The 25,616-nt window shown below is 46.8% G+C and overlaps 1 protein-coding gene across 1 annotated transcript in view; it reads left to right on the forward strand.

Annotated features, from left to right (window-relative positions):
• Window positions 1-25,616, forward strand: part of XYLT1 (xylosyltransferase 1) — a 317,608-nt gene that overhangs the window by 248,011 nt on the left and 43,981 nt on the right. Inside the window, exons 7-8 of the mRNA XM_027098118.1 lie at window positions 8,198-8,278; window positions 23,097-23,313. Coding sequence (XP_026953919.1) covers window positions 8,198-8,278; window positions 23,097-23,313 — 298 coding nt within the window. The remainder of the gene's footprint in view (window positions 1-8,197; window positions 8,279-23,096; window positions 23,314-25,616) is intronic.

The following is a 25,616-nucleotide window of genomic DNA, read 5'->3' on the forward strand; positions in this document are numbered from 1 at the left end:
CCAGATTTCAGAGAATTAAAATACAATCAAACAGACTTCACACACACACACGCACACACGCGTGCACGCGCAGCTGAATGGCAATTCAGTTCTTCATTCATGATTCCAGCAATGCTATTTTATCAGGCTCTGCCTCTGGGTGCTGATTCTTGTCAGTTACCTTTCCATTACAGCCATCTGGAGGAAGGGCTGACGTGTTTAGAGTTCCCACCGATGGAAAGTCAGATAAACTGCCTCTTAGAATGGCTGATGTATGCTTAAAATGAAAAATGTGCGTTTTACAAATGTTCTGTGAAAGTGTTGAGGCTTTGAGAAATGGTTTGCCAGTTCCTAGAAACGCAGTGAGCATGTTTTAATTCTGTGTCATTGTCACCAGTAACGAAAAGATGCGTCCAATTAAAAGCAATTGGGTTTTATTATCCAGGTGGTTATCTATTTGCTGTCTGCCTGTGTGGAGGGGAAGTTCACCCCCTATCCCAAGAATCTCCCTGTTTGTCTGCCTGCCCCACTGTCCCCGCCACTGGAGGACAGGTACCATGACTGCCTTACCCACTGAGGTTCCAGGGGTCTGGCCTCTGACCTATCAAACTGGGAAATCATGTTTCCCAGGAGAGCAGACGGAACTTGCAAAATCTTAAAGTCATGAAAGGGCACAGAACGTTTAGAGAACTTCAAGTAATCTCGAGACTGAACAGGCAGAGCCAGCTGACAACCCACTTTCTAGCCTTGCTAAGGAGTTAGGACACTGTCCTGCAGGGGCTGGAGAACCACCAAGGGTATTAAGTAGAAGAAGGGGCACGATCAGACTTACGTTTTAGAAGATCTTACAACTGCTTCCCCAAGGATGGATTAGAGTGGAGTCTAGAAGCTGGGGCTGCATTTTATCCAGTTCACTTTTCCTCAGGTACCCAACTATGGCTGTAATTATGCCCCCAGGGTCCAGGAAGAATTACAGCATCTAGCTTTCCCAGTATGCTAGCACTCAGGTCTCGCCATGCGCTTCCACTACATTTGAATCAGGGGTTGCCTTCTCTTGTCTCCAGTTGCCTTTGCTCTTGCCTCTTCTTCAGGGAACCCTGAACTTGGCCTTTCCTCTGGTTGTTCTGGAGTTCTGGCCTTCCTGAGAGATTTCCTAGCAGATAAGACTTCAGTAAGGCTCACGCATGAGCCATCTGGAAAGTCGAGGACAGTGATGGGAGTGCCTCTCCCCAACCCAAAAAGAAATAAGCCGGATGGAAAAATGGGTCTGAATCCACTTGTGAGATGGAGTGCAGTGAGAGGAATCAGGTGGCTGGGGTCAGATTGTAGACGGCGCCACAGAAAGGCCCACACCCCGGACAGACGACGCCTGATGTGCAAGCTATGCTCCACAACGATCCCCTTGGAAGGAAGTAGGAGGCGTCAGAAGGTGGCTGCAGTTTCCTCTGCTTGTTTCCTGACTCTTTCTAAAGAAATGAAGCACATTCCTGTAGCCTGTTCACCACGGGGAAAGCAGGATTGAAAAGAGCCTGCACTCTCGACCTGGGGTGCTGAGGTCCAGATCTCAGCTCCACTTCTTCTAAGACTTTGGCCAAACTGTTAAATCTCTGTGTCCCACCTTATTCACATATAAACTAGTACCCACGTGATGGGGTTACTGTGAAATTAAAAGAAGGAGGAGCACTTAGCACTTTGCAGGCAACAAAAGGCATGTTTTCTACCCTCATTGTTTTCTGCCCCACATCTCTCCCAGGTCAGAGACACAGGGAGCAGCATTCCTGGCAGAGGGAATGGGATGGGCAAAGGCACAGATGTAGAAGTGAATGCCTGTGCTCTCCGCCCTCGGGAGCTGAGTCCGTCCCGTGGGGCGGACGCTGTGCTGAATCACTGTTGAGCACCTACTGTGTACCGGGTCCTGGAGGAACAGAATGGAATTAGACCCAATGCCTGCTCGCCTCATGACTCTAGCCAGGTTCCTGAAAAGTATCGTCCAAGGTGCCCGACTGAAAATCCCGGGGCTGTTAGCGGACAGATGGGCACCAGCTGGAACAGCTGCCCCGAGTACTGAGGAGGATGGTTTTCTGCCGTGCCCCACACACCCATGCTGCTCGACAGAAGGTTCATTTGGGTCCCACTGGCTGTTGGTACCCTGGGGAAACAAGAAGGCCCCTGCTCAGGCCTGGCCACCCTGCTGGAGAAGCCCACCAGCCTCCCCACCTCCATCCCCTTTACAGTTTCCTTCTCCCTGCCCACACCACTGGTAGCCAGCTGGTCAGTTCCTGTGTAATGATGTGAGCCCCAGCCATGCCCTCAACCCTTGGGGCAGCCTCAGTCCATGTAATGAGTCTTTCTGAAAGCAAAGAGAGACTCAAAGGCATCCTTTGCATGAACAGTTCCACATTTGGGAATTTAATCCTACAAACATCTATCATACCCACGTGTGGAAAGATAGTGTGCAAGGATGTTCGTAGGAGCGACACCTGCAAGCAGGGAGGCGAATGAGGAGACAACCTAAATGTCCATCACTAGGGGATCGGCTGTGCCCATTCCATAGGAGGCTGTGCGGCCATTAAAAGGATGAAGTCTGGGGCTTCCCTGGTGCCGCAGTGGTTGAGAGTCCGCCTGCCGATGCAGGGAACTCGGGTTCGTGCCCCGGTCCGGGAGGATCCCACATGCCGCGGAGCGGCTGGGCCCGTGAGCCACGGCCGCTGAGCCTGCGCGTCCGGAGCCTGTGCTCCGCAGCGGGAGAGGCCACAACAGTGAGAGGCCCGCGTACCGCAAAAAAAAAAAAAAAAAAGGCCACGAAGATGCATATTCCCGTTTCTGTAATGAAAAATGGATATAAATACAACAGCATCTACTTCATAGGGTCGCCGTGAGGAATAAGTGGGTTAATAGGTACAGAGTGCTTAAAATAGTGTCCCCCACATAGTAGGTACTCAAGTGTTAGGTGCTGTTGTTGCCTCTGCTGTAATTTCATGATCTTGCTGTAGCCTGAGTGTCATAGTTATAATTTTAAAAGCACAGGAGAGGGTTACAGCTGGCCTTCCCATCATTGTGGTTTTCTGCACTCAGGTTTATCATAGAAAGATGGAGGATGACGCTTCTCCCGGGGTCACACATCCTGTGGCAGGTCCATGTGCCCAGAACCATCTGAGTTTAAAATGAGAACTTCTGTGTCCTGGGCACCCCGGGGCAGAGGGCCACTCTCCATATGCCTTTGGTGGCCCAGTGGCTTTAGGAGGAGTACGGACAAGGCATCATTGTTGCTTTTCACATGTCATAGGAGAAAACATCAAACGGTACGTCAGGATGGAATATTATGTAGCCTTATAAAGGAGAGAAATTCTGAGCCATGCCACCACAGGGAGGAACCTTGAGGACATTGTGCCATGTGAAAGAAGCCAGTCACATAAAGATAAATACTGTATGGTCCCACTTACGTGAGGTCCCTAGAGTTTGACTGCTCTGAATATGCAGAGACGGAAAGTAGAAGGATGGTTGCCGGGGGCAGGGGGAAGCGGGGAGTTGTTGTGTAACGGATTCAGAGTTTCAGTTTTGCAAGATGCAAAGAGTTCTGGAGGTGGATGGTGGTGATGGTTGCACGACAAGATGAATGTTCTTAATACAACTAAACTGTACACTTAAGCTGGTTAAGGTGGCAAATTTTATGTGTATTTTGCCGTTTGAAATTTGAAAAATAGAAGGGTACATCAGCTACCGCAAATATTGTCGCATAGGGTAATGCAAAGGTGGTACTTAAACTGAACATATATAGGAAATAACTGTACAGATGATACACTAGTGGAAGAAGTTGGGGAAATACTGTAGTATATTCTGAGCGCAGATTGAAGGTGCCTCAATGCTTAGCTTGCCCGATTCCACAGGCCTCCATCCACTGCCTCTCACACACACTTCGCTCCACAAATGGCCCGCCCACTGCCTCCAGGAGGGCTGCATCCGGTGCCCTCTGGGGTCTGGGCATACCTGGCAGCATCAGGGGTTTGAAATCCTGACATTCACGAAACTCTGTGCTGACCTTTGCTTTAGCGCCGTCGGCCTCGCCATCAGCCATGAACACCTCTGGCAGCGTATTAGCATCCTGTATCAGGGAAGGGCTATCGGGGTGGGCCGGGGGGACCCAGAGGAGGGCAGTTGGCTCTGTGATGGGCTCCTTCCAAGTGAAACCGAGCAGGTCCCAAACGCTCCTTGCCCTGCCACTCGCTGCCTGCAGACAGGCTGGGCTGTGACTGGACTTCTGGGCACCCGAGGACCTAAGAGCTATCCCCCTTCTTCCTGGGTGTCTTCATGCCCAGAGCTACATGCGTATCGGACACACGCAGCAGTGTGGTGATCCTCTGGGAGCCAGTTCATAACTGTGATGCCAGCTGGGAGACTGTAGACAGGTTCCCTTCTGTGGAGCGTCTCCCAAACCATGCTCCGCAGAAAATTCGTGGGTATGAGGCACAGAGAGATTTCCGAGTTCAAATCAGCTTGGGTCTTTATACTGCTGTCCTCAGTGCAACATGTCTTAAGCTTCTGATGCTCACGATGGCAATAATAATACTATTAAACAGCAGTTAACCTTTATCAAGGGCTCACGGTGGGCTGGGTGCTACCGCACGGGTCTTACGTGCATTATTTTATTTAATACTCCCAACACCTGAGGCTTATTGAGATGAAATAACCTGCCTGAAGTCTGGGCTCTCAGGGAGAGACCGTGGGGAGAAGATGAAGAGGAAGAGAATTAACTACCAATATTCATGCTTGGCTTTCAGCAGCGCTTCCTAAACTTTAAAGGGCGCACACGTGCCCTGGGAGTCTTGTTAAAAGGCAAATCTTAACTCAGTATATCTTGGGTGGAGCCTGAGGTAGGGCACGTCTAATAGCAGTGGGCTAACGCTGCTGGTCCCAAGACCAGGCTCTGAACAAGGAGGCAGTGGAACACGTGTGTTTTCTCTTGTACCTGGGATGGAATTCATTCACTCATTCATTCATCCATTCATTCATCCATTCATTCATTTGTAGACGCCATCTAGTAGCAAAGAACACGAGCTTTGCATTTGGAACCAGCTTCCAATCCTAGTTCTGCACTGTTCACTAAGGGGTGTTTCCTCTGAGTCTCAGTTGCCCATCTGTAAAATGGGAATGAAACTCGCCTTTTAGAGACTCTTTGTGATTATTCAATGCAATAAATTGTAGCAAAAGTCCGCCCGGGGGCCTAGGGCGTGGTGGACATTTCCTAATGGTGGTGCTTCGGGAGCTCATTTTCCTATGCATGTATTTCCTTCTAACCGAGGTTCCCACATGGTTCCAATAAGTTTATTGACATTAAAATAAATGTATTTATTAAAACAAATTATTTACTATAATATTTATTTACTTACATATTCCCATAAAGATGTCCCAGCGGCCCCAAAGGCCGCAGTGATGGGTCCCAGAGGCCCCACCACGAATCGGAGGAACTGGCATAGACGTGTCTTCTGATCATTTCCACAAAAGGTGGAAGGAAATTGTGGAGGAGACAGACACAAGCGATGAGCTGTGGAATTCATTTGGCAAATGACTCCACCAGAAAGGAGTGAGAAATGCGTGTGAGGGGGAGAGAGTGGGAGAGAGCGCGGAACTGGGTAAAATGACAACAGATCGCAAGCTGTTAATTATTCAGAGGGAACTAAATATTATGTAGGCAATTACCAACAGGCGTCGGAAAGCCCCACAGGGAAACCTGGTCCTCAGCCGATCTGTCTCCCCCTGCAGAAGGGCTGGGGGACAGGTTTTAGCTCGAGGGGCAGGCTCTTCACCCAGGGAGGGGGAGCCAGGGTCCCCTCCGTGTCCAGCCCAGCCAGGACCCAGCGCTGTGCTTTGAAAATCGCTTTACCCACAGGCTCTGGGCCTGGAATCCGCAGCCCCCTCCCTGTCTGCGCTCCCTCCCCTAAGATGTCATCTTTTGAGACGATTTCATGTGGAAGCATCGCTAAGTAAATTCGCTAAATGCCTATTCATCCCCGTCAGATGGGGACGCAGTGAAGCGGTAAATGTGACAATGGCCCCAGCTCGGGGCCCTGAAAAGCGCTTTCTGGGGCTGCTAAATGGAGCCTCAGCCGCTGACCCTGGGAGGCCTGAGGCTTCGTGAGAGGGGGCCCAGGAGCCCGGCCCCTTCAATCCTGCCACTGAGGCCGCTCAGAGGCCCCTCTTTATTATTCCTGCTGCCAGGGACCCATTCAGAGGTTAACTTGTCCCGGTATTCATCAGGAGGACAATAATGAACTGTCGCAGAGAGTAGAGAGGGGGTTGGTAAACAGGAACTGCTAAGACGCGGAGATGGAACGGGCCTCTATGGTTTGGAAAGAGAGATTGCTTTCATTTCCTTTGCAGGCTGGTTTAGTTTCCACCTCTCCAGCAACTTCAAGAGGCCCTCTGCCCACAGCAACCCGTAACTGGGAGGGAAGCACGCGTGGGCTTTACGTCGCCTGTTTGCGGAGATGCTCCACGTGTGCATGGACACGTGGACTTGGCCTTTTGCCTGTGTCCCTGGGATTCGCCTCTGCGCATCCGCAGGACTAAGCTTTCTGCGTTTGTGTCTGGGCGGGTTTACCTTGCTGTAGGCACACGGGGTTTTTCTGGCATCTGCAGCCACTAGAACGGCAGGTTTTGAAGTGGTGTTGATTTCTGTAAACGAGTACGGGATGTCGGCAGTGCTCGTTTCCACTGCAGCCTCTGTTAACTTCTCCGTCCCCCTCCGCTGAAATTATGAGTTGGTCAACAATAGTTGTCCAACCAGAGAGCAGGGGCTTGGAGTGGCACGACTGCAGGTGATGCAGGGAACTGAAGGAGGGGGTGAGGGGTGAGGGCGGCCCTGACCGGGTGCTGGGAGGCCAAGAGCAGAGCAGCTCGCATTTATTGTGCACCTACTGTATGCTCTTTAAGTCCACCCAGTTATCCATCAGTATGTATACCTACTGTGTGAAGGGCAGCCAGGTGAAGGCCGCCACTCAGGTTGAATGACTTACCGTAGGACACACAGCTGGGTCAGAAGTGGAGCTGGGATCTCTCCCCAGCCCTTTCTGCTTCTAGAGCACAGGCATCGCTTTCTTAGGCACCCACCTGCCCCCCAGAGTCTAGCCTCCTTTCTCTTCCCAGAGATGCGCCTTCACCGTTTCTCCCAATTTGAAACAATGGTTAACCCTTTCCTTCTAAGTAAAAATCCCTGAGCGGAGAAGCCAGATGATAAAGGAGCTGTCACTTCAGCACCGTTTACCTGTTTGGGTTTATTCAGCGTAAGAGGCAACCGCGTTTCTGGCAGATGGAGACCCCGTGTGACTGCCTTTTTAAGTACTGTCACAGCTGTATGCACAAGCTGATTAGCTGTGACTACACCGCTAGTGCTGAGATTGATGGCGATAAATCTGGGATAACAATGCCGGGAACAATGTCACCCGTTTGCATCACACTTCATATTTCTTAAAGCTCTCTCAGTCAGCCTGGGGGTTATGGATTCATTCATTCATTGACTCATTCATTCCTCAAAACACATTTGAAGGAGTCAGTTTAAACTCATCTCACCTTGAGTCATCCATTCATCCAACAAACATTAATGTACCTCTTACCATGTGCCAATGATGAGTGAGTTGCATTAGGTTCTGTCCTCACAGAGCTTACGTCCTAATGTAAGCAAATATAGCTCTTTCAGATGGTGAGGAGCTCATGTTGTGAATATAGTGATGTGATGGGGGTGGGGGGAGGCAGGTGCTACTTTAGGTTGGGCAGCAAAAAAAAAAAAAAGCCTCTCTGAAGAGGTGACATTTGAAAGGAGACCTGGATGACAAGAGCAGACATGGAAAGATATGGGGTAGAATTTCCCAGGCACGGCAAGTGCAAAGGCCCTGAGGTTACTCTGTATCTGGCATTGAAGTATTCACTGATGCCTTACGGTTTGCCAAGCCCAGTGTTGGGCACTGGAGATTCCAAAACAAATAAGGTACTAGGCTTATTCTCAAGGAGTTCACAGCATATGGAGTATGTAAGAGACAAACAGTCCATTTTAGCATACTGTGGTAAGCTCAGTGATGGCGACATATGAAAGAAGATGCCTTACCTACCTGCATGGTGTGAAAGAAGGAGGGGACCTGGTTTCTGTGACAAAGAAAGGAGCCAGGACACAAAGTCTCCATGATTTCTGGAGGACCCTGACTTTCCTCTCGGTTTGCTTCCACAGGACAAATGACCAGCTGGTGGCATTTCTCTCCCGATACCGAGATATGAATTTCTTGAAGTCACACGGCCGGGACAATGCCAGGTAGTGTATCCTCCCCCTACCCTTGTGCAAAAGGGAAATGGAAATCTGAGTGATCATTTGGGGGCTTCCTTCTAGGCTGGTTTGATGCAGCCAGAGAAAAGTTGAGGATGGGAGAGAGCCATGGCGTGGATGGGCCTTGGCCCTTTCTTTGTAGCATCTGAAATGGTGTCTCCTGCCAGCCAGGGACAGAGATAACAGTGAATGTGTCTCATCATGTCCTAGTCCTTTACACCTTTTCCCCCAAGCCCTTTCATGAGTCCATTATCACATTATGGCTGTCCTTCAAGGAAACTAGGGTAGTCATTTTAATACCCAATTTATTGGTAGGAAGACTGAGGCCCATAGTTCAAGTAAATGATGTCCCCAGATCATTCATTCGGTCAGCCAGTCATTCAACAAATACTCACTTAGTGCCAAGCATGTGCCAGGCACCCTTCTAGAGGAGAACAAGACAAAATCCTCACTCTCATGGAATTTACCTTCTAGCAGGAAAGAGTCTCATGCCAGCATGGAGTTGAACTCAAGTATCCCGACTCCCAGCGCTGCGCCCTCACCATTGCCTCACTCTTGCTGCCTAAGATGTTGGCAGGGATTTGAGGCACCAGAAGCCCAACCTGGATCTGTTGTGCCTCTCTCACTTAAACTGAGCAAAGCCAAACAGCATCACTGCAGTCCCGCTTTGAGCTGAGTCTAAATCCCTGTGGCCAGAGATCAGCCAGAAGGGACACAGTCTTGAGCACCCTCTGTAGGAGAGACCACAGGGTCCGCTCCACCATTGGACAGAAAACCCTGCCCAGGATCACTCTGCCATCTTAGAGCCTTTTCCTAGCGTTGCATTCAGAACTTAATCTGGCAGCTCACAGGATACCTTTAGCGTGTTAATGTGTTTTCTTTGGCCTTCGTGCTGGTTCTGTCTTGTTTAATTCAGGTGCTTCATTTGAAAGTTAATAGCCCCATTTAAAAATAACAATATTTCCCAGGGAAATCCAGATTTCCAGCTCATCTTAAAAGAGCCAAAGGTCCACTACATCTGTGCTTGAATTTTCTCATGGAAGTTATGATCTGGTTCTTAGACAAAGCCCACGTTCTACAGGTTGCTGCAGCCCTCGCTGCCCTCTCCCCTACCTCACCCTGTTGGCGTTTCAGTTTGCCGGCTCTGCTGTAGGTGTTCTCTGCCACTGCCGACGGAGGTGTCATTTTAGCTGTTTCTGTGATCCCCTTTACCCAGATATCCACAGAAGGGGGGGACAGAGGCAAGCAGTGAGCTCCATTTCCTGAGCTCTCAAGAAGTAACCCCAGAATCCTTGGGTTGTATCATTTTCCTTAATTTTAACGTTGATGGCATCCAGCTGTCTATATCCAGATTGGGCCTGTCCTACTGGCAGCCTGCATTCTTTACACTTAACCCCAGACTTGAAGATGCTCTGTAAATTAGCACAGATTACTATAGCATGTTCTGGCCACTACACTGGAGAGGCCTGGTGGATAAAGAAGAATGGCAGACATATAGCGGACTGTGTTCCTGCTAAGTGCACATCGCTCTGCTGGGCCCTTTTCACACGGGATCCAACTTTATTCTTACAGTCACTCGATGTAAAACTACGTATTATTATCTCCATCTGTCGGGAGAAGAAAGGGGAGCTTTGGGAGCCCAAATGATTTTCCCAAAGTCACACAGCTGGTAAGTGCTGGAGTTTGAACCCAGTTCTCTGGCCCCAAAGCCCATGGAAGCAGGGTAGAGCTGAACAAGATTCCATGGGGGTGGTACGTTGTCAGAACTAGACCAGATATTGGTATCCCCACCCTTAGGTAGAGAATGAAGATGCTTCTTCACTTCCAAGTAGCTTATAATACATGTTTTGTGCAAAGTCATATCGTTAGAAAGGAATCCACTGTAAGTTGCTAGACTTGTGTCTGAATTACATCCACCCTAGTATTGTTGTTTCAGCCTGCTCAGTATTTATTCTCTATCTACTATTTCCAGGCCCTGTGCTAGGAACTGGCTACAACACAGAGGTTAAAATCATGAAGTTTTGAGGTCATACCTCCTAGGTTGAAGTTCTCATCCACCACGTCCTGTCTGTGTTTCACTGGACTGGTGACTTAAGCTCTCTGAGCCGGTTCCCTTATCTGTACAAAGGAAACATTAATGGACTTATACGCACGAGACTGTTGGAAGGATTAAATGAGATGTTGTATGTAAAGCATTTGGCATATCATAAATGCCCTGTGAAGATGATGATGGTGGTGGTGGTGGTAGTGATGATGTCATTGCCATGATAAACATTGGACTCAAATATTGCAGGTGGGAGAAATAAATAGATGGTGTATAGGCCAGAGTTGTGCCTCTGGGTGTATGAGTACATCTTGTCCAGTTGATGTGCATCAGCAGTTGACAGGTGGTACCCAAACGGCACAGCAGGATAAAGGGCAGGATAAAGACGCAGGCTGAGGAGTTGTTGCTTGCATCTCCCTCTAAAACCCTAAAACCCAAGGCTCTCTGGACAAAACAGCTCACAAGTTCCAACACTCATGCATGAGTCCTCAGCTGGGCTTCTCTCACTTAGATGAATTCAGGAGATGAATTTAGAATTAATTCAGTAGTAAAATGAGCCGTCGACGGTGACTTTCTCCTCTTTGTCAGTTGAGGCCTCACCTGCTGAGTGAACAAACCTAGCCACGCCCATCTGCCCTCACGTCTCCCACGGGCGCGGCCTGGGTGGGGCTTCGCTCTGGCTCTGCACTGATGGCGTGTTAGGAAGGACCCTTTTTTGGTGGGAAGTGACAGAAACTCAGCTCAAACTCGCTTAAAGGGTAAGGGAAGTTATTGGGTGATGCAACTAAAACATTAGTATCTGACTTAAGACATAGCTGAATCAAGCAGTTCAAATGATATCATCAAGCCCAGACTCTGTTAATTCTTTTTTTTTTTTTTTTCTGGCTGCTTAATTATTTCTTATTATTTCTGGAGAGGGTTAAAGTAAAATAAACACATCACATCAAATAGCCAAGTAGTTCACTGGCAAGAATCTTTTTTTTTAATTAATATATAACCGACATATTATGTTAGTTTCAAGTAAGTGATATAACAATTCAATATATGTATATATTGTAAAATGACCACCACAAGAAGTCTAGTTAATATCCATCACCACCCATAGTTACAATCTTTTTTCTCGTGATAAGAACTTTTAAGATCATAGCAAATTTCAAATATGTACAACACAGTATTATTAAGTGTAGTCACCGTGCCGTACATTACATCCCCAGAACTTACTTATTTTATAACTGAAAGTTTGTACCTTTTGACCACCCTCACCCATTAACTTCTGTTCTCTTTCCCTTTGTGTTGGTTTAATTTTCTGGCTCCAGACGGTGACCCTTCTCAACGTATTAGCCTCATTTTACTGATAAGGTAACTGAGACTCAGAGAGGTGAAGTAACTTGCTTAAGCTCACGCAACTAGGGCAGGGTTAGGGCTCAAACCTGAGTGAGTGTGTCCCCAGAGCCCAAGCTCAAATCCCTGCGTGATGCAGCCTGTCTGTGTTCTGGTCCTGCTTTCCTCCAGTATGCTGGGTGGCTTTGAGGCAGCCACTCTGCTTCTCTGGGCTTCATTTTCTCCCTTTGAAAAACAAAGTGGTTGAATGACATGATCTCCAAATGCCTTCCCATTCTGATGCTTCATGCTTCGGGACCAGACAGTGTGACAGAGGAAGAGAGTTTAAAAGACAGAGAGATGGAGAGGGACAAAAGCAAGCAGTGAGATACCAAATAGGCCACAGGGCGCCTTAGTTTTTAATTCCACGTGGCTCCTAATAGCAGTTTTGACCTTCCCGTCCCCAACTTCAGCCTTTAGCAGCCAATTTGGACTTCCAGCTCCCGCTGCTAAGAGATGGCATAAAGGCAAACTGGTACTTTAATAACTGCCAAATTGGTCCTGACTCTTCCTATAATTAAATCAAGGGGAGTGTTGTGTTCACTGTATTTCCTTGCTTTCCTCCAAAAATGAAGTAGCTAGATATATTGAAAGACATATAGCACAATTATCAGTTTCCCAGATAACCTGTGCAGGGCTAAAAGAAGTAAGTGCCCTGAATAAGCAGGTCTTGGCAAACATCCCCAGGAACTCCTGGGTTCTGCTCGGGGAGTATCGGAGAAGTTTCCCAAATCTCGGCAGCCTGATCAAAGCTCAGTGTGTAGGGACAGGCCCCTTACAGGGAGATGGAAAGGGAAAATCATTGCCCTCATTCCCAGCCGGAATAGAGTTTCCTCTGGGAATTTTCCGGCCTTGATTGGTCTAAGTTCTCCAAATAATTCAAGGTCACCAGGGCCCCAGTGCTTAGCCCTGGGGCAGAGTGTGGTGTGGTGGTAAGAGCGTGGGCAATGGAGTCCAGACACCTGTGCCAAAATGCCAGCTCTGCCGTATGACAGCCAGGGGACTTTGACAAATGGCTTTGGCTCTCCATGTCTTCATGTCCTCTTCTTTATAAGATCCGGACAGTGATGTGGGGATTGTGGAGGACTGAGTATCCTCGCTGACCACAGGAAGTGCCGAGCCAGGCGCTTTCGAGTGGTGTTATCCTCTTTTAAAGAGTACAGCTGAGGCTTGCAGAGTTGGTTTAACTTGCTCAGGGTTCCACACGGCTGGCATTGGAGTCTGGTTAGGTCTGACTTTTATCCCCCCATGATTAGTGACTGCATCTGAGAGGACCTGTTGTTTTCAGTTCTTGGAGTGTGTGGATGAAAGAGCAAAGCTCTGCTGATTTTAAGCAGAATCATTGTTAAAGGAGCAAGAGAGGAAAATCAGTCCTCCCCCTACTTTCTAGAGTCACCCTATCCCACAGTGTGTTCGCAATCCACCAGTGATATGTGAGATTATTTTGGGGTGTTCACAAAGGGGCATCATGGGAGAGTTAGTACTGATTTTATGTATATCAACGAAAATTTATATAATTAGCCATCTAATCGATGATTTCATGGACATGATGCTTAGAATAAGACTAAGTTTAAAAGAAGACAGTTGAAGCTATCTAAAGTTGGTTTAGAAAAGAAATATTAAGGAAAGTCTCATACAGACGTCATAAAACCTATAGCATGGCAGTTAAGAATCTGGGTCCTGGACCCCGACTGCCAGCGTTCGTATGCTGAGCACTCACTAGGTGTGTGGCCTTGGGTAAGTTACATCCATCACTTGTGCTTCAGTTTCCTCATCTGTAAAACGGGAATCATGATAATAAAACCAACCTCATAGAATTGCTGCAAGAATTAAGTGAGTGAATATGTGAGTAAGCTCTTGGAATAGTTAGTTACGCATATGAAGTTGATGATGGTGGTGATGTCGATAGTGGTGATGGTGACAACAGTGGAAAAGCCTTGAAGGTGGTATATATACACGTGATTCATGTTTTCAAAACACTTTCTACAACTCTTAGAGAAACAGCTAGCATTTCAAATGTAAGAAGACTAGACCAGAAGGAAGCTAGGAGGGGTCCCAGCCCTCAGGTCAGAAGTGGCATAAACAAGTTTCTTCCTGTTCCCTGGTCCGGGGCCCACCTGCTAGAGGCGGCAGTCCCTCGCTGGGCACCAGAATGGCAGCTAAAGCAGCTTCTTCTCTCTGACATTGAACTAATCTTCAGGCCCACACCTCTCTTGATGTATAAATAGGCAATTGTTTAACCAAAAGCTGTCAAATGCATCGAGAGCCTGGCCAGGAACCTCCTCCAAGCAAATCTGCTTTCAGGAGGCCCTTTGGTGCCAACTTGCTTATCAGGAGAAGAGCTCTCTCCCCATCTGTCTCCTAGTACCATGATTGATGGGAGGAGGTAACTAATATCTCATCTCCAATGGGGAAAGCAGATTGCATTTCCCTCTTGCTTTTCTTAAACCCAAGCGGTGAGTTTATCCCTGTTTGCATGTTCACTTTATTTAATCCAGTTATGGTAGCCATGTCAAAATAAAGCTTAGCATCACACAGGCACCCATACAAGGCTGTGTACACAGACGCTCTGTGGGCCTCCGTATGAGTTTTGAGGTCGACTTTCAATCTTTTCTTTTTTCAAAACAATACATGTCAAAGGTGGACCAAAGGCTAGAAGGACGATATGTGCAGTGTCATCTCTGAGACGTAGAGCATGATTTTTTATTTCCTTCTTTTCTTTCTTTTTGTGTTCCATGCCTTTCATGGAGGAACTGCATTATTTTTTTTTTTTTTTTCGGTACGCGGGCCTCTCACTGTTGTGGCCTCTCCTGCTGCGGAGCACAGGCTCCAGACGCGCAGGCTCAGTGGCCATGGCTCACGGGCCCAGCCGCTCCGCGGCACGTGGGATCTTCCCAGAACCCGCGTACCCTGCATCGGCAGGCGGACTCTTAACCACTGCGCCACCAGGGAAGCCCCCTTTACTTTTACAATAAGAACAGAAGGCAGTAGACTTTGTTTATAAATATGTGTGAAATAGGGAAAATCAGTTAGCCCTCAATACACCTTTAGACTCTTGGAGGTGCAAGCTGATTTGGGCCCATGTGAAGAGCATGGGCCACCAAGCCTGGGATTCTCAGTTCCAGGATTTGGGCCCCTAACTCTGCATTTCTGCTCAGGCTGGGTTTTTTTCCATTCCTGAATGTCAAAACCAAGTCAGCTTTCTTTGCCCAGGGCATGTGTAATGATAGAGTTTACTGTGTTCCAGAGACTGTCCCAAATGCCTTAGAGATATTAATTCTTTCAATTTTCACAACAATCCCATGGTGTAAGTGCAGTCATTATCATGCCCATTTTCCAGATAGGGACACTGAGGCTAGAGAGATTAAACAACACACAGCTTGGGAACGGGGAAAGCGACTCGAACCCTGGCAGTCTGGCTCCAGAGTCTACATTCCTAGCCACTGTGCTATACCATTTCCCTAAGTACGTTCATTGTGGAGTTTCCTGCCATGTCCAGGCCACGTGTACTTACGGCTAATACATTCCTTCCACCAATCAGGTCAGAGTCTGCCTCTCCTGTGACTGGTCTCCTCTGGTGTGAGGTAGTGAAGCGGAGCTTCTCCCTGTAGCTTCCACTCCTACCGCGTTAGCTTCTTTTCATTCATTTGGGCTCCTGCACACACTATTTCTGTCTCCTATCAAGCTCTTCCCCACAATTCTTCAGATGACTGGTTCCTTCTCATGCTTCTTGTCAGTGCCACCTCTTCAGCAGAGTCTTCCCCAGTAGTCTCCACTAATTAAGTCCCTGTCTCTTTATTTTGTCATTGCACTCTAAGTTTTCCTGTATAACACTAATCACAAACATCTAATTACATATTCATGTGTTTCATAGCTGTTTATGACTACTTACCTATTTACTAGAGTAGTGTTATAGTCTTGTGGCTAAGAGTGTGGAATCCAGAGCCTGACTGCTAAGGTGTGAATCCCTTCCTTGCCACCAACCAACTGTGTAGCCTTGGGAAAATTAGTTAACCTTTCTGTGTCTTTGTTCCTTCATTTGGAAAATGAACCCTCATAGGATTGTGATGAAGATTAAATGAGAGAATATATGTTAAGTACTAGGAACAGGACCTAGAAAGTAGCAAGTGCTCAATAAATGGTAAATATTATGGTTTTATTTTTCATCTTAGAAGAGAGAGGGTAGGGATGATGTCTGTCTTCTTCACAACCATATTCTCAGCACAGAGACTTGGAGAGTTGCTGAATGAGCAAATCCCCCGAGCCCCTTTTCTCTTCCAACTACTGCAGAGTTGAGGCCTGACAGCTGACTCCAGCCCATCTTGGGAAGGGGCATAACTCACACTGGACATGTGAGAAATGGCCAGCAGAGCCCCTGTGGAGCTGCCAAACTAGGAACCCAGTGACCTGAATCCTCACTGACTTGTGCCTTGGAAAGATGGGAGGGTTTTGTAATTTGTGGTTCTCAGACAGAATCAGGGTGCCCGTGTTGCTTGTCACCCTCTACCACCACAGCCATGGGCATTGCTGAACTAAAATAATTGCAGGACGTGGGTGCGCTGTGAGGGCTTTGGGGCTTCTGTCCTTGGTGCTGAAAAGGCATTCTTCTCAGAGCATAAAGGGTTTCTCCTTAGCTGTGGAGGTGCCCTACACATGCCTGTCTACCAAATCCCAGAACAGAGAAGAGGACAGATAGAAGTTTTAATTTTCTGGCTTGATGAGGGAAGAAGTTAAGTATCTTGGTGAACACTTACTAAGCACTTACTAAGTGCCGAGCACTACGCTAAGCCCTCTCCATATATAATATAATCTCACTTAAACTCTCTGAGGCAGATATTATGACGATCGCCAGTTTCCATGTAAGAAGCTGAGGCATCCGTGTTCAGGTCGCCCAAGGTTAGTGGCAAATCCAGGACTTGTACCAAATATTCTGGCTCCAGAGCCCAAAGTTTGGCGCCTGTGTGACATGGTTGTTTTGTGTGAGTCCATTCACATAGCTGGCTGATTCCATACATTGTGTTTTCATGCTTTGTTCCATGACTTTATTTTTAAACTAAAATGCTTAGGTTGTACTTAGGCTAAAGGAGTAATCTGGGTTCAGTGGGAGATCGCTGGAGAGAGAAATAGAAGAAGAGAAAATATTTTTCTAGGCTGTGTGACTTTGGATCACACGTCCTTTCTGAGTCTCGGTGTGTTGGGGTTTTTTATCTGTAAAATTAGTTATATTCGCTGATTGCTGAGATTCCTTCTTGCTCAGACATGCTGTAAAATCTGAGGGGCAGTGTTCTTCCTTTCAGAATTCATTACAGGACAAGACAGTTCTGGAATAATTCCACACTTGATGAATATACCGAGATCGTAGCCAGGGGATTAACTGAATCGAGAGACTTCTTCATTGTCTGCCCTTTCTGAGGCCATTTCCAAAGGCTACAGATACTTTCTTAACTGCCCTCTTATCCCATGGGGGAGATTCAGGACCCCTTGGCATCCTCCATCTGATTTCCTTTGATGCCCAACTGAGTAGATTTGGTCCTTGTGACATCCTAGTCGAAGCATATTTAGCTCTGACTTTGTCCCATATCGGGACAGTAGAGAAAAATCTCAGGGAGGCAAACCATCCCTGAGAGCCCAGGAGGTAAAACCAAATGCAAACGATACCACGTTTGCCCTCAAGTAACCTATTCTGAAGACAGAAGCCCTTGTGAGGACTGGCTGAAAGCCTCTTGCAACCAGCAATGAGCCATTTTCTCTTGGTTCACTCATTTCCGGGCATTGTCTTTTTGAGGAAATAGAAGTTCTCAGATCCTTCATTTGGGTCCTTTTGGAGGGACCCTGGCAAATTGAGATGAAAAATGGCAGAGTAGTTAAGCATGTGCATTGGATTCATCCAGACCTGGATTCACGTCTAGGCCTGTTAGCTGCGTGACTTTGGAGAAATTACTTAACCTTCCTGTGATTCAGTTCCTTTGTCTGTCGAATGTGTGTTAGAAGAATCTGATACCTGGCTAACTAATGGCAGCTACCTCCTGATTGCCTGACAGACGTGGCTGTTACTGTTCCCTTTATTCATTCACTCAACAAATATTTATTTGTTTTTATTTATTTATTTGTATTTATTTGGCTGTATGTTAGGCACTGTAGTAGAATACAGAGGTGATCAAAATCTCTGCCCTCTTGGGGCTTACATTCAGTAGTAGAAATAGGCAATAAACTAAATAATACCTTGTATATTATATTAGAAAGTGAAAAGTGCTATGGAGAAAAATAAAGCACCAAAGGAGGATTGGGGAGGGATGGTGTCTCTATGAAAAAAAGAACTGATGGTTGGGTCAGCCCATTGCTTGGGTGAAGAGTGCTTACTTTGCAAGGACCTTTGTAAACAGTCACCCATCACAATTTTGCAGCTGATTTGGGAACTTGTTAGGACAGGTGTCATGGAGCTCATCCTACAGGTGAGGAAACTGGCATTCAGAGAAGTTAAGCCAGCCCCACTTCTCAGTGAAAGCGGAGACAGCATTGGTACCAGATCCTCTGCATGTCTGCTCTTCTATGGTATCACCTGTTGAGCCCAGTTCTACCAGGTAACCAGGTCAACTGGAAACAAAACTGAAAGGAGGGCAGCATCATTGGTCACCTTCTGTGAATTGGGCCCATTGCTGCAAATCTTCCCTCCATCCCTCAGGTGAGAGGGCCGTGCACCTTTTCCCGATGAGCCAGCATTGATGACAAGACTCACCCGGGTGTTCATAAACTTACTATGGTTTCCAACCTTTACCTTTTCAAGTTATAGTAAATCCACAGGGAAGAATAAAAAGCAAATCACTGTTGAAACAGCTGATTCTTTTCGCCTGCTAGATACCCAGACTCTGGGCGTCTGCCACCTTATCTGAGTCCAGACCTAAGCTCCTGGTAGCCCCTTTCTGATACCTAGGCAATCTGTGGTCTCTGTTTACTCATAATTAACCAAAGCATGTGTTTGCAGCCTATCAGTTTTTGAAGGCAGTCAATACAGCGGCCAATCTCCCAACCCCGTGAATATTTCATTTTGGAGATTACTGCATAAATATTGTATTTGGATATTGCGGTCCGGGTCATCACATTAAAATTGCAAGATGATGCTGTTATCCCATCTAATGGAACATGAAATTAAAAGGCTGCTCCACGGAAAGAAAAATCTGCAAGTCGTCCCACCTGTATTTCTTCTCTCTCTCTCTCTTATTCTCAGTTGGTCTTGATTACCATGTAAGTTTTGATATAGAGTATGTCAAATTTAAAGTTTTAAACACAGTTAAGTGTGCCCACTGGACATTATCATATAATTGGCACCAGCCAGAGTCGAGGTAGGATTTTATTTCCGCAGCCTCGGCGGCTTCCTTCAGTGGGTCCGTGAGTGTCAGTGAGTGCTGTGGTGAGTGTATTGAAAACCCTTCACCAGGTCGCTCCCCAGAGAGAACGTGGCTTCGCTAACGAACTTGGATTTTGCACTAGGAAAGGTGTGTTAGGGAAAGAACAGGGCCAGGGATGCTGGGCACGTGGGTCTTCTGGTCGGCTTCTGCCCTTGTTTGTATCCTCAGAAAAGCTGTCAGCCTTCTCTGGGCTCCCATGCGTCCGTCTAATGCTTGCCCCACACCTCTTGCTGAGTATAACGGAGGGACTTAGAGAATGTCACAGCTGGAAAGTACCCTAGAGATTACCTAACCCAGCGTTATTAGGACTGGTGGTCTGTGGGCTGGAGTCAGCCTAGAGATATGTCTTATTTAGCCAGAAATGCTTTTTGTAAGGGATTTGAGTGCTTTTCAGAAAATGCAGTCTCTACGTCTTTGCTAACTCCACCTACCCTGTTATCTTATACTAAGCCCCCCTCACAAACTTATATTACTTGTCTACCCCTGTAGACATTTAATTTTATAACCTAGACCTAGCCCAACTTTGTCAGTTTCCCATGGGGGAAAACTGAGTCAAGGTCATCATTTTCCAAATTCACCCAGCTGGTTACTGGTAGAGCCATATTGCAATGTAGATGAAAAGCACATTTTAGCAGAATTAAGTCCGTTCACCACCAGCATCGTTGTTGTCACCATTTTTATTACACTAGCATCAGTTTGGTTAAGAATTAAATATATTACACCATCGTGCTCAGTGAGTGACCAATGTCAAGAAGCAGGTCCTCTATTTATGCAGAAGAAAAGGCTAGGGATGTGGGTTTATTAGTGAGGTTTCAGGCAGTTCCCTTTGGTGGATTTGTGGGAGGCCCAATGGGAGAGATTCTTTGTAGAATTCAGCATGACCAACAGGGTGGGACTGTCTTCAGCTTCTATGCTCTGACGTCTGGTCATCACCATAGACCTTTCCTGAGCAGATGCCTTGCACTCTTCCAGGACCTGTAAGGTAGGCAGAAAGGAGGAAGCCAAGATCAGTTCTAGTGAGCACAGCATCTACCTCAGAGGAGACAGGTAACTCTAATGTGAAGACAGAGATGAGGTCTGCCATGGAGGCACAAAGACCTCTAGACACACAGTGGGGGATGCAGCCTGCTCTAGTGGAAGAGGTGGCATTAATGTGCCACAGCCATGGCTACCTGCCCTATCTGGAGCCTAAGAACATTTGCATTCATCACGGTAATGATAAAGGTGAAATCATTCAGGAATGTATTAGTCAGGACTCTTTGAATTGCAAGTCACGGAATCCCATCTTAAAATGCCTTACGCACTTTACTGACAAGTCTGGGGGTGAATCGGGTATAGCAGGATCCAGGGTCTCAAGCAGAGTCATCAAGGCCTTGTCTGTCTGCCTCTCCCCCTCCCTTACTTCCTCCCTCCCTCCCTCCCATTCTCCGTCTCTCTTTTTTTGTCTTCTCTTCTATGTTACCTTCATGATCAGACAACCTCTATACTCATGGTGACAAGATGGCTGTCAGCAGCCCTCAGCTTGCATTCTTCCAGAAAAAAATCCCCTAGAAAAGCCCTCCTTCCTAGTATTTCCAGCAAAACTCCGGAACCTAGTCTCAGACTCAGCTTGAGGTGCGTGCGCATCCAGGAAGCAATTATGGCAGCCAAGCAGGTGGAATACTCTGATTGACCAGGCTGAGTCGTGTTCCCACCCCTGGTGCTGGGGGTGAGGCAAGCCAAGTGAACTGAGAGTTGAGGGTGAGCAAGTGTCCAAAATAAAGTCAAAGTGTGGTTCCCAGACAATGGATGCTGGGCAGACAGAAACAAGGGAATGAAGCCCCGTTATTTGCTACAATGTGGAGGAACCCTGAAAACACGAAGCTAAGTGGAAGAGACTACAACTTGTGTGATTCTCTCTATAAGAAATATGCAGAATAGATAAATCCATAGATGGATTGCCAGGGACTGGAGGGAAGGGGGAATGGGAAGCAACTGCTCATGAGGATGGGGGTCTCCTTTGGGGGTGATAAAATATTTTGAAAATAGAGATGACGATTGCACAACCTTGTGAATGAACGAATGCCATTGAATTGTATGCTTTAAAATGGTTGATTTTATGTTGTATGAGCTGGAGGGGCAGCAGGATCCCTGGGCGGGGAGACCTGTAGACTATAAACTCCCAACGAGATAACCAGCTCCTGAGGAGGAGGGACCATCCTCACTTCTCCTTGCCTCAAGGCCAGCACATGCCTGGCACATAGTAGGTGCGAAGTTAATGCTAACTGCAAATGAACTGAGAGTTTTGGCCAGAGAGTTTGGCCCTAGTTCTGTCTACCCTCCCAACACACCCACCTTACCAGCTCTTTGACCTTTGATTTCTGCATCTACAAATTAGGAAATGCCAGTTCCACCTTGCCTGGCTTGCAGAATCCCAAGAGTGTGTGTGTGTGTGTGTGTGTGTGTGTGTGTGTGTGTGTGTGTCCTAGAGCAGGAGTTATTAATCTGAGGTTCATGGATAGAATTCAGGGGTCTGTGACTTTGAATAGGAAGAAAATGATCTTAATTTTCACTAAACTCTAACTGAAATCTAGCTAAATGTAGGCAAAATGTAGGGTAACAAACCACCACGGTATTAGCAGTTACCGTTAGGAATCACTTTTTTTTTTTTTTTTGGCCATGCCACGTGACATATTGGATCTTAGTTCCCTAACCAGGGATCGAGCACATGCCCCCTGCATTGGAAGCGCGGAGTCTTAACCACTGAACCGCCAGGAAAGGCCCAGGAATCACATATTTTCAAATCGCGTTATAATTGAGGCATCCACTTCTAAATGTCATATATGCTCACCTCTTCTTCAAAATTACAGTAGTTTTTAGACCTACTACAAGACCTTGTGATTAAATGTGTTAAAAAGGAAACACATGTAATTATCATAAATGTGGTGTTTTAAAATATATTTTATAATACTCATTTTAATGTGTGAATCAAGAATCATGTAAATTACTATATCATCACTTTGGTGTTTTTGAAAATATTTTGTAACCCTGTGTATTTTCGTTGTATGCATTTAAAAGCATTATTCTGGGGCTTCCCTGGTGGCGCAGTGGTTCAGAGTCCGCCTGCCGATGCAGGGGACACGGGTTCGTGCCCCGGTCCGGGAAGATCCCACATGCCACGGAGCGGCTAGGCCTGTCAGCCATGGCCGCTGAGCCTGCGCGTCCGGAGCCTGTGCTCCACAACGGGAGGGGCCACAGCAGTGAGAGGCCCGCGTACCGCAAAAAAAAAAAAAAAAAAAAGCATTATTCTGCAATGGGATAAATTGGGAGTGTGGGATTAACAGATACACACTGCTATATATAAAACAGATGAACAACAAGGATTTACTGTATAGCACAGGGAACTATATTCAATATCCTGTAATAAGCTATAAAGGAAAAGAATCTGAAATATATATATGTGTGTATATATATATGTGTATGTGTGTGTGTGTGTGTGTGTGTGTGTATATGAATCACTTTGCTGTACACCTGAAACTAACACTATATTGTAAATCAACTATACTTAATTTACTAATTAATTAATTTTAAAAAATAAATTAAAAAAATAAAAGCATTATTCTGAGATGAGGGTCCCTAGGCTGTAGTCACCAAACTGCCAAGGCGTCCATGGCATGAAAAGGTGATTTCAAAAGTTCTCTAAAGAGGAAGCAGATGTAGCAGATGATCATTGCCATCTAATCGTGCTGGGTGGGCAAGTCTCCTAAGCTCTCTAAGCTTCTGTGTCCTCATCTGTAAAATGGGCATAATAATAGTACCTACCTCATAGGGTTATAGACACCAGCCTCACTTGTGAAGATCAAGTGAAAAACTACACACAGAGCCCCTAGCTCAGTATCAAGTACTCAATAAATGCCTTTATTGCCGAGACTGTGCCATTTCATTTGGACTCTAGGTGGCGCTCTTTCAGGGCTAAGCACTACTTTGTCTTGCCCAGGTTCATCCGGAAACAGGGCCTGGACCGGCTCTTTCTGGAGTGTGATGCCCACATGTGGCGCCTGGGGGACCGGCGGATCCCAGAGGGCATTGCCGTGGATGGCGGCTCAGATTGGTTCCTGCTAAACCGGAAGTTTGTTGAGTATGTGACGTTCTCCACAGACGATCTGGTGACCAAAATGAAGCAATTCTACTCCTACACCCTGCTTCCTGCAGAGGTGAGTATCCAGGAAAAAATCCCTGAGAAAGGTAGGGGTTGGCTCTAGCCTTTGGAGCAAAGTGGATGCTGAATTTTTTGCTGAATTTTTGGCAAAGCCACGCAGGGTTCAATACGTTGTCCTCCTAACATCCAGAGGAAGATGGGGAACTGTTTTGGCTACCAGGGACCTTGCTGTCACAGCAGGGCCCCTGGTCCCCTCCAGTCTACATAGAGGTTGTATGGAGTAGATGCACAATGCTGCCACCAGCAATCTAGACAACATCTTTAAAGATGTAAAGTAAAAAAGGCAGTTCTTCCTCAAGACACTTGGCTCCCATTGGTCATAAAACCATCGCCATATACTGATTTTGTTAGAACGAGACACTTTATCACCATTTTTCAGAAAACTGTTATTTATGTAAATACAAAGCTCTCATACCTACAATAGCAACGGTGCCCCCTAGAATTGTGCAGTGTGTAACCTGCACAACTGTATATGCTGGCTTTTTCAGGAAACACCCACATCAACTTTTGACAGATCCTCCACATTTACCAATCCTGTAATAACTTTTCAACACCAAGAATTCCTTTTCTAATTTTGAATAGTATTCTATCATTCCCTGACAGACAGTAGTTTTGGCCTCATCAGTCACACCAGAAATTCCAATGATCCCAAAGCCAGGGCTTCTGTTGGGTTTGCACTAGCCCCCTGCATTGACAGTCACTGTGTCCAAATGCTTGGGACTCGGCATTTCCTGTCGGCTTTTGGAAGTATTTGAAAAGCTCTGGGAAGTCTGTCACCACTTTTCAGACCTCAGGTTGGGAAACTGTCTTAGTTCAGGGTGCTACAACAAAATACAATAAAATGGATGGACTTATTAGAGTTTTGGAGGCTAGAAGTCCTTGATCAGGGTGCCAGCATGGTCAGGTAAGATCCCTCTTCTGGGTTGCAGGCTGACTACTGACAGTCCTTGCTGTGTCCTCACATGACAGAAGGGGTGAGGGTCCCCTTTATAAGGGCACTAATCCCATTCATGAGGACCCCACCCTCATGATTTAATCACCTCCCAAAGGCACCACCTCCTCACACTGTCACATTGGGGGTTAGGATTTCAAACTATGAATTTTGGGGGGACACAAACATTCAGTCCATTTCAGAAGTCCTGTTGTGTAAGATGGCAGGGTATTCTGAAACAGCCCCAGCCCCATCTGGAAATGGGTCGGGACTCAGTGCTGAAGTGTTGCCCCTGACACGCCAGTGGCCTTCTTATCAGACCTGGCCTGAGAGATTCTAGATTAGCTCCCTGACCTCCAGTTCACTTTCACCCTAATTTCCAACTTCAGAAAATTCCAGAGCTGGTTCTGTTGCCATTGAGCCTGCAACACCTCCCATGAATGGCCCACCATCTCTGGACCCATCTCTGGACCACTCAGATTGTGTGTTTCTAGGCCAGACAAGACAGTGCAACTCATTTGATGGTTTCCACATCCCTCACCGACATCTGGGGCAAGGCCAAGCTCTGAGTAAGGCTGACTGCCCACTTCAATCCTGAGGGATGATGGGCTTGTCATCACTGGGCCAGGTTTTGCTATTCTGCACACATGTTAAGTAATCAGCTTTTAATCCTATTTCAGCAAAAATCACCTTTTCTATCAAGTCTGATAACCTCCTCATCCATTATCTTGCAGGGAATTTCTGTATCATTACAAAAGGACACAGGGCAATCGATAGTTGGGTACTTTCCCCCACTGCTTGATGGAGAATATGTGCCTCTCTGGGCTTGTAGACAATTCAAGCTTAAAATGCAGGTTCACAGGCATGTCATTTAACATCATAAGAAGGGCAGCCGGGGTGTGGATAGAGCCTCATTTTGTCCACTCACCCATTGAGAAGAGACTGTTTGGGGCTTTGGCTGTTTAATCAAGGTGCCCATCCCAATGCTGGTTCTCTCTGTCCCAGCCATCACCCACTTCCCAGCACACACAGGCACTTTACACTCCAGCATCCCTGTTAGATCCCACCTCCTCCATCCCAGCCTTTCTGTCCTGCCCTTCTCCCAGACCACCTCCAGGGGACCAGTTTAGAAGAAATCTGAAGGCTGTGCCATGAGTTTGTAACAGGAAGACACGTGCTCCCCAACAGCTTCCCTAGGAAGCAGAGAGCAGGGGGGAACGTGTCTGCCTGGTATCTGAGGTTGTTATAAAACAGTTGTCCAAATAGAAGTCAGTCTCTCTCTCTCTCTCTCTCTCTCTCTCTCTCTCTCTCTCTCTCTCTCACACACACACACACACACACACACACACACACACACACACACACAC

This window comes from Aethalodelphis obliquidens, unplaced genomic scaffold (genome assembly GCF_003676395.1).
Source record: "Aethalodelphis obliquidens isolate GAN/ISIS:26980383/991018 unplaced genomic scaffold, ASM367639v1 scaffold120, whole genome shotgun sequence".
Taxonomy (NCBI): Eukaryota; Metazoa; Chordata; class Mammalia; order Artiodactyla; family Delphinidae; genus Aethalodelphis; species Aethalodelphis obliquidens.